The sequence below is a fragment of the Oncorhynchus tshawytscha genome, linkage group LG10 (genome assembly GCF_018296145.1).
Source record: "Oncorhynchus tshawytscha isolate Ot180627B linkage group LG10, Otsh_v2.0, whole genome shotgun sequence".
Lineage (NCBI taxonomy): Eukaryota > Metazoa > Chordata > Actinopteri > Salmoniformes > Salmonidae > Oncorhynchus > Oncorhynchus tshawytscha.
The window spans coordinates 50,239,702-50,257,697 of record NC_056438.1 but is presented as its reverse complement, the minus strand read 5'-3'; the positions used below and the strand labels follow the sequence as shown (position 1 = coordinate 50,257,697).

Genomic DNA, 17,996 nt, shown 5'->3' with positions numbered 1-17,996 from the left:
CACTTTTAGGGAATTTGTTATCCTGTGTAAGATTCAACGTTGTGTATTTATCTCATCCCAGTCACTGAGTTCCAATACTACTCTAACCCGCCTCTGGTGACGCAAAGCTCATATCTTCTCACAACCTATAGCTATCTCCAACTAGCAACCTGACCCCCCATAACCTCTTACCAGTACCTCAGATAATACTACCCCCAATACGAACTTTTGTGAAAAAATACCTGAGTCTGTATCGATGATCTACCAACTGGAAAGCATGGGACGATGGACTGAGAGGCCTGGGAAGGTGTTGGGATGGTGAGTCTTCTTCTCCAAGTAGAAGTTTCCCGGTGGTAGATCTAGGATCCGCGTACCCTGCCCCAGTCCTAACCCTAACTGTTCAGGTGGAAACGGTTGAACTAACCTTTAATCAGCATCTAGGGTGTATTTCCTTGTTTTTCTGAGGAGTATGAAGTGGGTGTACCCTCATCAGAGGTGTTGACAAAGTCTGCACTGTCCAGACACTTCTGTCTTCATACACAGTCCCTCCTCCCCCTCTTTCACCTCTCTTCCCCTTTTCCCTTCGCTCCAGCCCTCACTAGCCCATGCTTCAGGAGCTCTGGAGACTCCCAGTCCAGTCATCCTCCTCACAGAGACAGGAAACATGGCCAACTGCAGCAGCGTTTCCAGACTTGTCCTCATGGCCCTCCTCGGCCTCTGGGTAGCCACCCTCCACTCAGGTAAGCTCCCTGCCGGACAGTGTCTCTCCTGGTTTTCCTTGTATTAGTCATGGGAAGGAGGGTAATATATGATACATACGTCTATTTGGTCTTTACGTTTCGAATATCCCAAGTCTGAATGCATCAAAAAACAGTTCCCGCTACAGTAAATGTATTTATTACAATGTTATGAGTGTGTTTAGACATTGCCTTTAGACCTCACCGCAAGAGGACAAGGGTAGAACACTGGTTTGGTTGTTTAGTCATCTGTAGAGATGTGGATTAGAAATAAGTGGGTGTGCTTGTGAAAAACAGACTCAAGATTTGCCACCAGAAATGCAGGGGTTGTTGAAGGTAATTTGTTGGAAAGTTGAAAGGCAAAAATATACTCCCTGCTTTTTCTTTTGCTCCCACAAGCACATCAACAATATTATGTGCAATTTCAGGGACATTAAAATTTTATTCAAATTGACGTTCTACTTTATTTCAGTGGACAAAGAATCAGAATATTCTAGGGTTTTTTTCTGAATGTTTCTCATTTGAGTGGGTAAGTATGGTCATATTTAGCTGTTCTCAAGGTGAGTGTGTGTACGTGTCATTTTCCCCCACTATTGACCTAGAGGCCCTGTTGCGAGAGGCCTTGCACTTTAAATGATGCAGTTGTTTGAGAAAAGGGACATTTAGAGACTGAAAGCTAGTCTTTGACAAACACGGTGACTCACTTGCTTTCATATAATAACTCATGTTTAGAACCCTTCTGAAACGCAATATTAGCTCAATCTGGATGTGGTTTTGCTCTGCCAGGTGTCGTCAACCGTTTCTATGTGCTTCTTTATAAGGTTTTGTCATTTTTTTCTAGAGAGAATTGTTAAATGTGAGAGGAGCTTATCAAAGTAAAGCTCCCCGCTGACATTTTAATTACTTGCACTGATTAAATGGTTAAAAATGACAGCAAGTACTTGGAATTTATTTGATGTCCCTCTTAAGAGTGTAAGAGTTGTATTTTTACGAGAACCCTCTCTGTGCGTGTGGTCTTCCAGCCAATCTGCTGATTCTGTATGTTGATCAGCAGGAAGTCTCACCCTCTCGTTTAGTTTTTCTATTTCCCCCTGTTTCTCTTTCAATCTTTCTCCCCCTTTGCTTTCTCTTTTTCTCTCCCTCCATTTCTCGGTCTCTTTATCCCTCCCATTTCTTTCTAGTTCTCTCTCTGTTTACCTCTTCCTCTCTGTTAACTTCTCTCTCTTTCTCCCTTCAATTTGCTCTCTTTCTCCTACTCTCACACCTAAGTGATAAGCCTAAGGCGAGGCATGGGAATGAAGGGGATTCCACAAAGCCAGGGATTGTGAGGGCCTTGGTGCTGCTTTCCTAAGGCCCTACGGGTCAGGGCAAGGGTTAAAGCCACCAGAAACATGCCACTTTTTCCTCCAAACAATGAACTGTCAGTAAGCAGTGAGTGGAACATTGACAGCAGTGTGCTTGAGACGTCAATGTCTTGTCGGAGAGTCTGACGCTAGAATGATAGTTACACACCTAAAGGATTTTGAGGTTGAGCTGGTTGGTTTGATGAAGTCTTCCTCGAAACGGTGACCTGTACAACACTGTTGCTTGGCATGCCCTGGGACAATGTTTTTTATTTTTTATTTATTTATTTAACCAGGCAAGTCAGTTAAGAACAAATTCTTATTTTCAATGACGGCCTAGGAACAGTAGGTTAATTAACTGCCTCGTTCAGGGGCAGTACCTTGTCAGCTCGGGGATTCGATCTTGCAACCTTTCGGTTGCTAGTCCCAACGCTCTAACCACTAGTCTACCCTGCCGCCCTGTTTTTGTGACCAAGCTGAGCTTTTGACATCAATGTCATGCCGGAGAATGTAGAGCTAGGATGGCGTTGTTCGTCGCTAGAATGATTTGTTACACACCTGTATCATCGTAGGATGAGCTGGATGGCTTGATAAAGAGACGTTTTGTAGACGAGTGTTGAGGTGTTACTGAGCTCACCGTTTCTTTCATCTATGTTTACATGATCATTATGTTCAGTTTAGCATTTCAACTTGGAACCTTGTGCATTCTCTTTTTTTAAACTGCACCATTTTAAGATTTATTCTTTTGATAATTTTGTATTTCCTGTACCAATGATATGTCTCTGGTCTCACAAGCATAAGATTCAGTATCAGCACCACCACAATCTGTATTTCACCTGTTCAGCAAATCTCAAAGTTAACCCATGAGTGATGTATGTGAATGATGTCATTTTGCACCCACATGACTCCTGTCATGGCCGGAACACAAGCTGCTTACTAAACCGTTTCCACCAAAAGCTTCTTTTTCTCATTTTATAACTGCTCTGACTCATGACCTATCCAGGTCGTTCTTCTCTTAGGGGTCACGAAGAAAAGAAGACGAGGAAAGAAAAACAGTGTAACAGTATTTGGACCCAAACAAAAGTTCTCCTGTTCTCCCCTTCGCGACCCAAGCCCTCATCTCTTAGTGATCACGGAAGGGATGTAGATAAGGACAGAAAGCTGTTTAGAATGATTTGGACGCGGCCATAGTACACTGCCTCTGTACTGACCTCCCAGAGACCTCATCCGGGTTTCAAGTTGTATTAGTCGTATGTACAGTTGAAGTCGGAAGTTTACGTACACTGAGGTTGGAGTCATTAAAACTCGTTTTTCAACTACTCCGCAAATTTCTTGTTAACAAACTATAGTTTTGGTAAGTCGGTTAGGACATCTACTTTCTAATTTTTCCAATAATTGTTTACAGACAGATTATTTCACTTATAATTCACTGTATCACAATTCCAGTGGGTCAGAAGTTTACATACACTAAGTTGACTTTGCCTTGAAACAGCTTGGAAAATTCCAGAAAATGATGTCATGGCTTTAGAAGCTTCTGATAGGCTAATTGACATTATTTGAGACAAATGGAGGTGTACCTGTGGATGTATTTCAAGGCCTACCTTCAAACTCAGTGCCTCTTTGCTTGACATCATGGGAAAATCAAAAGAAACTAGCAAAGACATCAGGAAAAACAATTGTAGACCTCCACAAGTCTGGTTCATCCTTGGGAGCAATTTCCAAATGCCTGAAGGTACCACTATTGTACAAACAATAGTACGCATGTATAAACACCATAGGTCCATGCAGCCGCCATACTGGTCAGGAAGGAGACGTGTTCTGTCTCCTAGAGATGAACGTACTTTGGTGCGAAAATTGCAAATCAATCCCAGAACAACAGCAAAGGACGTTGTAAAGATGCTGGAGGAAACGGGTACATAGGTATCTATATCCACAGTAAAACGAGTCCTATATCGACATAACCTGAGAGGCCGCTCGGCAAGGAAGAAGGCACTGCTCCAAAACCACCACTTTAAAAAAAAAAGTCAGACTGCAGTTTGCAACTGCACATGGGGACAAAGATTGTACTTTTTGGAGAAATGTCCTCTGGTCTGATGAAACAAAAATAGAACTGTTTGGCCATAATGACCATCGTTATGTTTGGAGGAAACAGGGAGAGGCTTGCAAGCCGAAGAACACCATCCCAACCGTGAAGCACAGGGGTGGCGGCAACATGTTGTGGGGGCGCTTTGCTGCAGGAGGGACTGCTGCGCTTCACAAAATAGATTGCATCTTGAGGAAGAAAATTGTGGATATATTGAAGCAACATCTCAAGACATCAGACAGGAAGTTAAAGCTTGGTCACAAATGGATCTTCCAAATGGACAATGGCCCCAAGCATACTTCCAAAGTTGTGGCAAAATGGCTTAAGGACAACAAAGTCAAGGTATTGGAGTGGCCATCACAAAGCTATGACCTCAATCCTATAGAACATTTGTGGGCAGAACTGAAAAAGCGTGTGCGAGCAAGTAGGCCTACAAACCTGACCCAGTTACACCATCTCTGTCAGGAGGAATGGGCCAAAATTCACCCAACTTATTGTGGGAACTTTGTGGAAGGCTACCCGTATTGTTTCTCCCATGTTAAACAATGAAGGCCAATGCTACCAAATACTAATTGAGTGTATGTCAACTTCTGACCCACTGGGAATGTGATGAAAGAAAAGCTGAAATAAATCATTCTTTCTACTATTATTCTGACATTTCACATTCTTAAAATAAAGTGGTGATCCTAACTGACAGGGAATTTTCACGAGGATTAAATGTCAGGAATTGTAAAACTGAGTTTAAATGTATGTCAACTTCCGACTTCAACTGTACAGGATACACATGGTATACATTGTCCAATTACATGCTTAGTTTGATGTTCCTTCTCAACAATACGAACACAAGGTAAATGGCTCAGTAGAATATAATAAACATTTTTTAGCAGAAGTATAATACAGGAAGGCAGCATAATACAGGAAGGCACAATTTATACACCAATATTTAGACTATAATGTATTTATAGTCCAATAGTCCAGTGATCACTGAAGTAAAGTACACAAGAAAAGGAAGCTGTTTTACAGTAATGGGACCCGGCCGTAGTACACCTTCCTGGCCAACTTGTGGCCTTTACCAGCCTACAGGTGGTGAGGAGAGGTCTGCTATAAATTCTGAACCTCACAAACAGAATATTTGTAGCTATCGCCCTGTGGTTTGTCAGAAGGTGTTTGGAGGAAGGTGGAGTAAACCCCACCTGGGAGGCAGTCAAAGAGGTGAGGTGAGGCGAAAACACGGGCACAGGCAATGCCCCTTTTGGAGGTGGGCACAGCCGCAGGACCAGGTGCCCGGGCAGTGTGGCGTTCACATACGCCCGTTTGCAAGCTCTGTCATCTCTCCGGGCCGTGTGAAATCCTGACTGGACTGGAGAGGTCAAAGCTACCAACGTCTGTCTTTGTTTTTAGTGTCTGAGATCAGCCTTTTCCTAATGTCTGTGGGTTCTGTCTGTGGTTCGTTGACATGTCTAGGTCACACTACAGTAGCTAACGGGGACAAGAGGCACATAATACTGAGATGGCACGTTCCATCATCATGGGTTTTCAGTGAGGCAGCTGTGTAGGTTAGTGGAGTTTGGACCTGTTCCTCTGGGCGAATGAGACATGGAGGGATGCCCTAGCTTAACTGCTTGAATGTTCACATATTGTCAGTGAGTGACAGAGAGCCTATGGGCTTACTCATACTAGATGTGATACCCATGTTAGTGTCTTGTCACAGATTGGTTGTGTGTAGACCCAGGTAGCAGGGTTTGGTAGACTGGTATTACCTGAAACTGGTAGTGAGAACACCTTTGGAAACTGCGTCATGAGAATAGATACAGCTCAGTGTTGATCTGTGGGAGATGAAAGACAGAGGATTCAGCTGGTCAACGGTAGCGCTGCGGTCAAGTCTGGGAGCCATTACTGGAAATTACGGAGAAGCAAATTTCTCCTGCCCTCCTTGACGAGGCAAACAAACACCAACGGGAAAAAAACATCAGAGAGCTTTTTTTCTCCCCGTCTTCATTAAACAAAGCTGTCCAAGGCGGCACAGCCTTTTTACACACACACACACACACACACACAGACACACACACACACCGACTATTTGATAAACATCCTTGTTTGACGTCCAGTGCCCGGCCATTCTATGGGCTGGGGCTACTGTAGGTTTGGGGCTGGCTGGCCGTTACCGGTTGGAGCCTGTCTCGACTGCAGCCGCCCTCCCTGAACGCACAAGTTGCCTTTTGTGCCATGGGCTGAAGGCCTCATTGATGGCAGGGCTGGCCAGAGGCCCAGGGCTCTGTACCTGCAGTCAGCCCCTGCACAGGAAGCCACATGCTAACACGAGTCAACACACGCAGCAGAAATACTTACCCCACCCGCTTGCCCGGCCTATACCCCGCCTGGGTAAAGGCTGCAGTACACAGGCCATCACTGAACTCTGAACATCTCCTAACCAAGCATTCCCACTCACCATAACTAATACCTTTTTTTATCTGATCATCTTGAAAATACACAACCAAATGTATCAGTTCAAAAGATTGTGTACAGACCGGAGTACACAGGCCATCACCAACAGGGTTATCTATCACCAGTTTGTGTGTGGTGTTGGAATTCTAAGTCGTAAGGATGGGCCGCAATGGACATAGGTTCTTGGACATTATTCTGTATTTATCGTTGGAATTGTCTCCCGCACATTCAATCTTTTGAAGTGATGTTTGTTTGTGTATTTTCAAGATAAAACTTATTAGCTATGGTGAGTGGGAATGTTTGGTTGGGAGATTTGCAGTGTTAAGTAAGGTTATGAAGTTTAGAGTGGGTGTCTTCATAGCTGGAAGGTAAATATGTCGTAAATAGCCTAGGTGTAAATATGTTTATGGTTTTGTTGGTATGTGAAGTGTGAGCTTGGGTAGGTTGAGTCAGTGAGTGAATGGGTGGGCTTGTGTGGGCATCATACATGCGTGTGTGTGGACGGTTTGTTTTTCTTAGGTGATTGGGATCGAATTTTCCCCGTTCCATAGATTCAAAAAAGCAAGGTCACTCAGCTGTGCGCTTGAAGGGGAACGGTGGTTTACAGTTAGTTAGCTGGCGTTCTAAATCCTAGTGTTTCCAATCCCCTTTAACACAAGCCACCGAGGACACAGTGTTTCTCAGATCATTGGAGAGAATTATGTTGCATTTTAGTCAATTTAATTGGCCGTATCCAGAATCCACTCTTAGTACTCTTGAGCCTTGCCTTCTACTGGGGAACCGCGAGAGACAGCTTTTTTTTAAAGAGATCTGGATTCCATGGGTACTATGAAGGTGTGAAAAGTCGCATACCACCTCAATGCTAGGACCTGTGGAATGTAGGTGAGAGGAGTGAGAGACGCAGGAGAGAGGGGAGATGCAGGGTGGAGAGAAGAGCGAGGTGTGCGGAGGAGTTGAGCGAGCACACAGTGGAGGCTACCTGAACTGTGAACAGATAGTGCTGATCCTCTACAAAGCCTTCCTTTCTGTGTCTTAGGCTGCTAGCAGAGCAGCACAGAAAAGCTATTAGTTCTTCCACTAATTCTGTGCCTTTTGAGAAGTGTAACTTGGGTAAAAATAATAATAATAATAATTTCACCTCATTTTAATATTCTGTCATGGAACACATGTTCAGCTTCATAAGAAGTGTTTTCCCTTTTCAAGAGGTTAAATAATACAATTACTGTAGTAAGTGCCAAATATAGTAACAGGGTTGACTATTTTAATACCCCCTGTGACAGTGGGAATGGAAGCTTCTGTGCAACAGGGAGTGGAAAATGAATGCAAGCTTCACAAACCAAATGACATTGTAAACATTTTTCCAGCCTGTCTATCTATGGGTAACAGGGTTGAGTTGTTATTCTTGAACCGCTAGGTTTTCCACCACAAAACACCAGGAAATGGTAGAACCAGCTCATCTTAAGTCAATCTTCTGAAATGACTTTTGTCAAAGCAACAAAATAACTAGAGCTTTACAATGATGGTGAAACTTGGAGACATTTTGGGATGAAGTGGGTCAAAATCTTCCTCGAAGTCACAGGGTTAAAGAGGGACTTGTCCAAATGCAGATGTATTGAATTTTCCCTGGTATATAAAGAAGGGCACGTCATTTAATATCATGAATTTATTGATGCACAATTTTTATTTAAAATATCAGACGCAAAAAAAATAGGCACTATTTTGTGGAATGAACCACTAGCTTAGCCCTCTTTCCACTGCAGCGTCAAAGACTGGCTAACATGTAGCTCTGTCAGTACTCTAGCTTACATTCACAGCTCTGTCCCTCACATTAGCAGCCGCCAAACCAGCAAAGCTACTCCTTAGACAAACTATTACGTGTAATGTAACATTTGTCATTTTTTCAGTTCACACTTTTACCTCGGTTGTTTTTTGTTTATATAACTAAATGTATCTGAAACTGAAAGTGTGTGTATGACTGAGCTTGTTGAGTTTATCCTCCATGTTTTTTGTTTAACCAGTTAGTCCCATTGAGGTCAGAATGTCTGTTTTCCAATGGACTCTTGTTTTCCACACATTTGCACTACAAATATGTACAAGATGCTACATTTAAACAGTTATAGACTCTTTAACTATTTGAACAAGCCCAAATTGGAAACACACACACACACTGTTGCACTGCTGTTGTTCACAGAGACTGCGGCAGACCCCACACCCACTTTACAAGGGGACAACCAGGACACGCTGTCCGGAGAGGGGGCGTATGAAGTCACCACCAAAGACCCCTTCCAGGATATGACCGAGAGTGTGTTGACCTTCGAATACGAGGACACCACCCACTCACAGGCCGTGGACGAGGAGGAAAGTGAGACATTTCCCATCACCAGTAAAACAATATTGAAATGTTATTAATATAAAGAATTTGGGTTATACCCAGAGGATTTAGAAAATAGTATATTCTGTAAACATTTGCATGTGAAGAGCCATTGGCCAAAGCTCGCTGGAGTTTTTTTTTTGTGTCTGTAAATCCACACCACAACCCCTGAATTGGTAATAAACCACACCATTGTAAAGTGTATCGAGACTGTGACGATGCATTTTAAATCAAATTCGACCTTGACTTGACAATCCTGCTTTATACTCGAGTGTCAGGTTGGTGGCCTAACCTCTGACCTTTGCTCGTTGTGTGTTCTCTGTGTGCCCCTGTATCCAGGTGTTCTGGGCCCGGGTGCCATCACAGCCATCGTCATCGCAGTCGTCCTGGGGGCTTCAGTCCTCCTCGCCCTCATCGTCATTACACTCAGGAAGTTCACTGCTTCCTAGAGCCACTTCCTCCTCTTTCTTTCAATCTCTCTCTTTCACTTCTTTGTCACTTCCATTCATCTATCTTTATTGATTTTCCCCATTCTCTAAATGTTCTCCCATTCACTCCGTTTCCCTTACACACACACATATTGTGAAAGTGAAACCATCTACAACCCTGGATGCTGTAATGGTATGTGGCAGGTCCCTTTTGGCCTTGAAGAGCAACTGACAATGAAATACCTTCAGCCTCTAGCTACTATAATCATGCTGTTCTTGTTGGCCCCCATGTCCACTATTACGTTCTCAATTGGAGGTTTAAGTGGGAGTTAGGATTTGCCCCTAAGAGGACATTAGAGACTGGCAGGTTCTTCCAGTGTAACGTCATAGCTTTAATAAAATCCCTTTTACTTTACTTGTAATGATCTGTGTGCCGAAATGTTTTGTCCAGCTTTGATTTGTTCTTGCTGATCTTTGTGGAAGTCATTTTTTTTCTGACGGTTCTGTTGTGTGTTGCTGTATCCTGTCTGTCTTTGTGTATGAACGGGTGTGATGAGTGTGTCTTTGTGACGATGAATCCACCATGTTCATTACGTTGCTGAGTGCCTACTCTGTTTGGTTAAAAGTGAAGTGTTATTGACAGTAGAATGAAAAATGAAATGATTTACCAAATGTACAACACAGAATTCACTTGTATGACCAAATGTTATTTGGAATGATCTTCTCTCATGAGAGAATGTTTTCACAATGCACACAATGTGCTACCTTTTATTGGCAAGTAGTCTTTTTTTAATTTAAGAAACGTTTGCCATTTTCCATTGGAACAAACATATTGATAGTGACCCAGAACTATAATATTTTAATATGAAAATGCTGGCGTCGTCAATAAATAAACATAAACAGGGTATTTTTTTAATATTTTTTTTTTTACCTGCAAAGCAAATAACCTTGCCTATTAAACGGCAGAATGACTGTTGTGTTTGTGTTTTTGGGGGGGATTGATGGGAAGCGTTGTATAATATTTAGATTTTCTCTATTACTCTTGCGTTTTACCAATCAACTAACTAATGCTTATGTAAAACAAATATTCTTTAAGGTAATATCACCTGTTTTGAACTATGTTTTATATTGTATAAATCACTTCCTACAACCAAATATTAGTCTTGTCATTTATTTCAAATGTATATGGGTAATATATTGGTGTTTATCTGTAAAGCAGAATAGAGGGCTTCATTCATCCAATCACAATACAAACAGGTGTTGTCATAAGTTATTGTGTTGGACTGACACAAATACCCGCTGACGAGTGGAAGTCACTCACTCACAGGTGCCGGATGTGCTAGTCAGCAGCACGTTTGACGCTTAGTGAAACTGGAACAAATGAGTCATGGGAGCACAAAATGTGTAAAACTTCCATCATGGTTCCAGATTAGAACTGGCTCTATGGGTTCTGGTTTGGAAAAGACCCAAGTCATCAGGAACATGGAAATATAATCAATTGTATATGATCAGGACACCAAGGGTCAAAGGTTAGAATGGCACACCAGTTACTCCTCAAAAGGGAAATAGTAATGGATTATCATTCACAGTCAATCAGTGGTATAGTTGAACAGTGGAACAGGAGAGATTGACTTTGTCACTACTTGTATTTATGAGCAGTATTGACATGTTGAATGTACCGAGCTGTCTGTTTGAATTACTGCCACACAGTTCGGACACCCATGCATACCCCACAAGACATGCCACCAAAGGTCTCTTCACAGTCCCCAAGTCCAGAACTGACTATGGGAGGCGCACAGTACTACATAGAGCCATGACTACATGGAACTCTATTCCATATCAAGTAACTGATGCAAGCAGTAAAATTACATTTAAATAACGGATAAAAAATAAACCTTATGGGACTGTGAAGCAACACAAACATAGGTACCGACACACACACACACGATAGTATACGCACTATACACACGTACACAGATGTAGTACTGTAGATATGTGGTAGTGGTGGAGTAGGGGCCTGAGGGCACACAGCGTGTTGTGAAATCTGTCAATGTATTCTGTTTTTAAAATTGTATCAACTTAATTTTGCTGGATCCATAATAAATACATTCCACTAGGGGGAGTAAAAAATGTATTTCCCTGTAAAACATTGAAGTTATCTTGATCAGAATCGGGTGCTTCCTCAAAGTTGTCATAAAAAAAGTTGATATGGTGCAGTATGTTCTATATAGCTCATATCACTGTAGCGTCTACATCTGCATTGCTCACTGTTTGGGGGTTTAGGCTGGTTTTCTGTATAGCACTTTGTGACATTGGCTAATGTAAAAAAAAAAGGTCTTTATAAATTACATTTGATTGATTGATAGTAGAATGCTGTCCAGACAAATTCAACATGATTGAAGAATACTGTTGATGAAATAGTTAATTTTTGACCATCAATGATCTTTTCATGAATGAGTATGGTTTACAGTATTATCAGTAAAAATTAGAGTAATAGCTTTGTATAAGATATAAAATGATAATTATTTCTTCAATCCCTTTGATGAGAGAGATGACAACCTTGATTCAACATGGTTTCTATGCCTCCAGTCGAAACCAGGAAATCCTCAATTACTGTACATAAGAACAGACTGCTGTCACGCAATCATGAGCCCTTTCATGTCTGTTGTGTCATCAAAGTGTCTCAGACTTCATTTCAACATAACCTTCATAAGAAACCACTTAAAGTATGGTGTGACCAAGAGTTTTTCCACTACAATAAACTATACGTTTGAATTCAATATTAGGGACACTGTAAAAAGCACCTCAGTTTCTAAGTCATCTTCATTTTTCACATTAAAAGTTTTCACCTTTTGTTCAAAAGGAATGTGGCTGTCTTACCTCATTTTTTGTACCTTTATTTAACTAGGCAAGTCCGTTAAGAACAAAGTCTTATTTACAATGACCGCCTACACCTGGACGGCGCTGGGCCAATTGTGCGGCGCCATATGGGACTCCCAATCACTGCCGGTTGTGATACAGCCTGGATTAAAACCAGGGTGTCTGTAGTGACGCCTCTAGCACTGAGATGCATTGCCTTAGACTGCTGTGCCACTCGGGAGCCTTGTGTGGCTACACTACCGCAGACAGACTGACTTAGTTTGAACTTTTCTATAAGAAATAAGCACATTTTAAAAATCAGCATTCATATATTTTCATATATGTGATAGCAGGATGATACTATGTTCTCAAGTGATTGTTTACATTGTTTGTTGTGGTCTGCTATCTCTTTGTCTTAAGGATGTCACAGACTTCACCCAATGTTCTGCTGCATAGAACCCATATCCAGCTACTGTAGACAACTGAGGCTATGTCACATATAGGAAGTGGTCATGGAAAGAAGAAAAAAAACAGAACTGTGAAACTACTGTGTCTGGAACGGACAGACAGACAGACAGACTGATAGACAGACGCACCAGCAGAATGGCATCTATAAGGTAAGGTTTCACTTGTACTGTATTCTATTTCATCATTACAACAGAATTGGCACAACATTTTTGATTTCATTCATTTATCTATAACAATGTAATAAACAAATCCAGAAGTCATATTTTACTCCTTTAAAGCATAACCCATTCAAATTGAACAGTCTGAATTGGGTTCACATTTTTCAAACCTTCCTTTTACCTGTTTACATTAATTGAGAGCTCTTTACAAGAGAGAGCCAGCCAAAATAGCATTTTTGTTTGGAATACTCTGGCTGTTTGGCGAGCAGACGGGTAGTGAAGAGGTTAAGGATTCTCACATTAAATCAGGCAGGCACTGCTTCTGTACGTGAGAAGGGTACAGATACTGTGCTCGCACAAGTAAGGGAATGTGGTTTTGCATAAAGACGCGTGTGTGTATGTGTGCGAGCGTGTGGGTGATTCACTTGCCTTTCAAATGGTATCTGGGGTATATAGGTACAAGCTTGCTAAATATCACGGTAGTGGAAAGATAATTGGGAGGAAAAAAGCGAAACAATTCAAAGATAGTACGGCTATTACCTTTATGTATAATTAATCCACAATCAAAATAGCATAATTCCTTTTAGAAGTCTTTCTTTTAAGATGTTTTATTTTGTACATTTCTTTATGCTTTATTAACCCATCCACCACCCCACCGCTTTGGAGGAAACATATCTTGTTTGTTTTTTACAGCTTTTCCGCTACATTTTCCATATACATTTTGCATACACATTTTGCATACATGGTACTTTATTCAAAAGCAATCACATAACAATAATACATTGCAGTATGCCTTCATTAACTAAATAAAGCACCAAACAGTTTCTCCCTTTGACCCCCTCAGCGACGCCATGGAAACCAACTGCTCCTTCGACGAGGTGGACCACCTGATGACATCACTGGAGCTCGTCATCTACGTGCCCATCTTCGTGTTTGGCCTTATCCTCAACGTCCTCGCCCTGGTTGTCTTCTGCATCTTCCTTCGCAAGTGGAGCGAGTCCACCATCTACATGACCAACCTAGCCCTCATGGACCTCCTTCTCCTCCTCCTGCTCCCCTTCAAGATGCACGCCACCAACCACCAATGGGCGGCCCACCACCGCTTCCTCTGCTCCCTCCTGGAGAGCCTTTACTTTGTGGGGATGTACGGCAGCATCTATACCATCACCTGCATTGCTGTGGACCGCTGGGTGGCCATATGCCACCCATTCCGCGCCAAGCAGCTCCGTTCCCCCCGGGCTGCTCTGTGGACCTGCATCCTGGTCTGGGTGGTGGTGCTGGGGGGCATCTCCCCTATCTACGGGTTCCGCAAGGAGGAAACAGGGTCCTTCCACTGCTTCCACACGTTCTCAAAGGAGGGCTGGCATCCAAAGGTGATCGGCTGCCTGTTGAGCTTCGGGTTCGTGGGGCCGGCCCTGGTGCTGGTGGTGTGTTCAGCCCAAAGCATCCGGACACTGAGGCAGTCGGGCCAGGAGAGCCCTAAAAGCAGAAGCTGCGTGAAGATCATCTACAGTAGTCTTTGCGCCTTCCTGGTCCCATTCACACCCAGCCACCTGGGCATCCTGCTACAGTTCCTGGTGAGTTAATAATAAGGCTAGAAATGCCATAAATACTTTCTTAAGGTTATCTTTTGTGCACATACAGTACCAGTCAAAAGTTTGGACCCACCTACTCATTCCAGGGTTTTTCTTGATTTTTACTATTATCCTCATTGTAGAATAATAGTGAAGACATCAAAACTATGAAATAACTCATATGGAATAATGTAGTATCCAAAAAAGTGTTAAACAAATCAAAATCTATCTATATTTGAGTACAAAGAAATGACAGTCCATCATTACTTTAAGACATGAAGGTCAGTCAATACGGAACATTTCAAGAACTTTGAAGGTTTCTTCAAGTGCAGTCGCAAAAACCATCAAGCGCTATGATGAAACTGGCTCTCATGAGGTCCGCCACAGGAAAGGAAGACCTGAAGTTACCTCTGCTGCAGAGGATAAGTTCAATAGAGTTAGCTGCACCTCAGATTGCAGCCCAAATAAATGCTTCACAGAGTTCAAGTAACAGACACATCTGAACATCAACTGTTCAGAGGAGACTGTGTGAATCAGGCCTTCATGGTCAAATTGCTGCAAAGAAGCCACTTATAAAGGACCCCAATTCCAAGAAAAGACTTGCTTGGGCCAAGAAACACGAGCAATGAACATTAGACCGGTGGAAATCTGTCCTTTGGTCTGATGAGAAGGAGAGTAGGTGAACGGATGATCTCCGCATGTTGGTTCCCACCGTGAAGCATGGAGGAGGAGGTGTGATGGTATGTGGGTGCTTTGCTGGTGACACTGTCAGTGATTTATTTAGAATTCAAGGCACACTTAACCAGCATGGCTACCACAGCATTCTGCAGCAATCTGGTTTGCACATAGTGGGACTATCATTTGTTTTTCAACAGGACAATGACCCAAAACACACCTCCAGGCTGTGTAAGGGATATTTTACCAATGAGAGTGGAGTGTTGCATCAGATGACCTGGCCTCCACAATCACCTGACCTCAACCCAATTGAGATGGTTTGGGATGAGTTGGACCACAGATTGAAGGAAAAGCAGCCAACAAGTGCTCAGCATATGTGGGAACTCCTTCAAGACTGTTGGAAAAGCATTCCAGGTGAAGCTGGTTGAGAGAATGCCAAGAGTATGCAAAGCTGTCATCAAGGCAAAGGGTGGCTACTTTGAAGAATCTAAAAAAAAAAAATTGTTTAACACTTTTTTGGTAACTGCATGATTCCATATGAGTTATTTCAAAGTTTTGATGTCTTCACTATTATTCTGCAATGTAGAAAACAGTAAAAATAAAGAAAACCCCTTGAATGAGTAGGTGTGTCCAAACTTTTGACTGGTACTGTGATTATCTGGGGGCATCTTCACCCTTTCGCTCTGGTCTGTTATTGCTAAGACCCAGAGTTTTTCCTGGCCGTGTGACCTGACCTGACAGGCATAACCTCTATCTAATCCTCTTTGTCCTCCCAGGTGCATCAACGCCTGATCGAGGACTGCTTGGCCAAGACAAGGATCAGCTTGTACATTCAGGTGACCATGAGTCTGGCCAACATCACGTGCTGTCTAGACGCTCTGTGTTACTACTTCATCACCACGGAGGTGAGGAGCTCCAAGCAGACCTTCACCTTCAGGAGGTCCATGAGCCAGAAGAGAGCCACCACCAGCACCTCGGAGCTCTGACGAGACCCATGGAGGAAAAAACACTGAGCCAAACTGGTTGAAATGACGTTTTATCCATTTTCGCCCACTGGGAAGTTACTGGCTGTAATCTGACTAGGTTTGTGAGACATTCTGCCACTGTTGGAGGACAAGGGACATCGACACGGAAAAAGGAGTGTTTATTGTTGAATACCTAGACAACAAGGTAGGTTGAAGGACAACAAGGTATTGTAGGTTGAATGAGAAGGAGAAGTCAGTTTGCTTACAATAGGCATTCATGAGCTCTATAAGTCACACAGTACGTGGGCTAAGACATACAGTCAGGTCGAAAGTAATTGGATCCCTTGATATAGATGATCAAAAAAGACTGTGTAAAATAAATTATACAAATACTGAGCTGTATTGTATGCTCAATTTTAAAGAAAGAAAATCATATTATTTTATGCTAATACAATTGCTCAGCGAAAGAGATTTTGTTTAACAAGTCATTTTTTTTAAATCTCAAAAAGATATGGATCCCCATTTTTCAATAGTCCAGCACCCACCCCTTGCAAGAATAATGACACTGAGCCTTTTTCTGAAATGTTTTATGAGATTGGAGAACACATTGGGAGGGATCTTTGACCACTCCTCTAAACAGAATCTTTCCAGAATATTTCCTTGGTCTGCATTTATGGACTGCCCTCTTCAATTTAAACCACAGGTTTCCAATGGGGTTCAAGTCCAGAAACTGAGGTGGCCACAGGCAAAAATGTTGATTTTGTGCTCCGTTAACCATTTCTTTGTGGACTTTGATGTGTGCTTGAGGTTATTATCTTGCTGGAAGATCCACTTCCGTCCAAGTTTTATCCTCCTGGCAGAGGCAACCAGGTCTTTGGCTCAAATGTCCTGGTAATTGGTAAAGTTCATGACGCCATTGACCTTATCAACAAAGGCCCCAGGACCAGTGGAATCAAAGTAGCCCCATAACATCAAAGATCCACCGCCATATTTTACAGTAGAGATTAGGTATTTTGTGGCCATGCACTTCTATTTTCATGTCACCTGATCATAGTTTGCTAAATGCCATTGGCACTTAGATTTGAACCGGTCATATGACATGTTATATTTTATACAGTCTTTTTTTTGCTCAGCTTTATTAAGGGATCCAATCATTTTGGACTCCACTGCATGTGGGCTAAGACAGCCCGCCACTGGTTTCAACTGCCGTCATAAAGAATAAAATCCCCATTTATCTGCGTATGCAGTATGCTGAATGTTACTGTGGAGGTATGACTAAACATATGTACATCAACTATATATTATGTTCTGTATTGAATATGGTGTATTATAATTGTATTACATTATTACATGATCATAGTTTTGTTCATGTCTGTAATTAGGGTAAAAGTAGTCTATTTAAAATACGTATATAGTAGTGTATAGGATGGATACGATTAGGATATGTGATTTAGGTGAATTGGAATGGAATTAAACCCCAACCCTGCTACATTACATGAAAATCCTGGTCATTATTGTTTTAGCTGCGTTCATTTACCCTCTTGTGTAAATGAATGAACGCTTTGTTAGACAACAGTCCAAACAGGAGTATGTACACATTATTAAAGCTGTCTATTCATATAACAGCAACCTATGTTACTGACCACTAAAATAAGTTTTCTTCGGTCATTCGATGAAATCTTTTTTTTAATTTTTTTAAGTAAACTGTTATTTGATCTGTTTTCTAGAAACAGTTGTTCAAAACAGTCCTTATCAGTACGTTACATGTACCTTTCACTGGCGTTTTGAAACTGATAGGAGGATGAACAGAAATGTAGACTGCTGTCTGGCTGAACTCTCAGGATCTTAATTTAGTCTGGCTTTGAAGGACAGTCGGTATAAACCTTCATGGTGAAAAAAGAGAAACCAAAT

General features: G+C 42.1%; 2 protein-coding genes across 2 annotated transcripts; both read left to right on the top strand.

Moving 5' to 3' along the window:
* The first annotated feature begins 279 nt into the window (after positions 1–279).
* On the top strand, positions 280–10,541 carry snorc (secondary ossification center associated regulator of chondrocyte maturation). The gene is made up of 4 exons (XM_024435479.2): positions 280–297; positions 572–719; positions 8,779–8,949; positions 9,298–10,541. Exons 1-4 carry the CDS (start codon positions 295–297, stop codon positions 9,405–9,407), a joined length of 432 nt encoding a protein of 143 aa, XP_024291247.2. The 5' UTR covers positions 280–294; the 3' UTR covers positions 9,408–10,541.
* A 1,975-nt stretch (positions 10,542–12,516) lies between these two features.
* Positions 12,517–17,579, top strand: LOC112260399 (G-protein coupled receptor 55). Its single transcript, XM_024435471.2, has 3 exons — positions 12,517–12,862; positions 13,716–14,448; positions 15,897–17,579. Exons 1-3 carry the CDS (start codon positions 12,849–12,851, stop codon positions 16,104–16,106), a joined length of 957 nt encoding a protein of 318 aa, XP_024291239.1. The 5' UTR covers positions 12,517–12,848; the 3' UTR covers positions 16,107–17,579.
* The last annotated feature ends 417 nt before the right edge of the window (positions 17,580–17,996 follow it).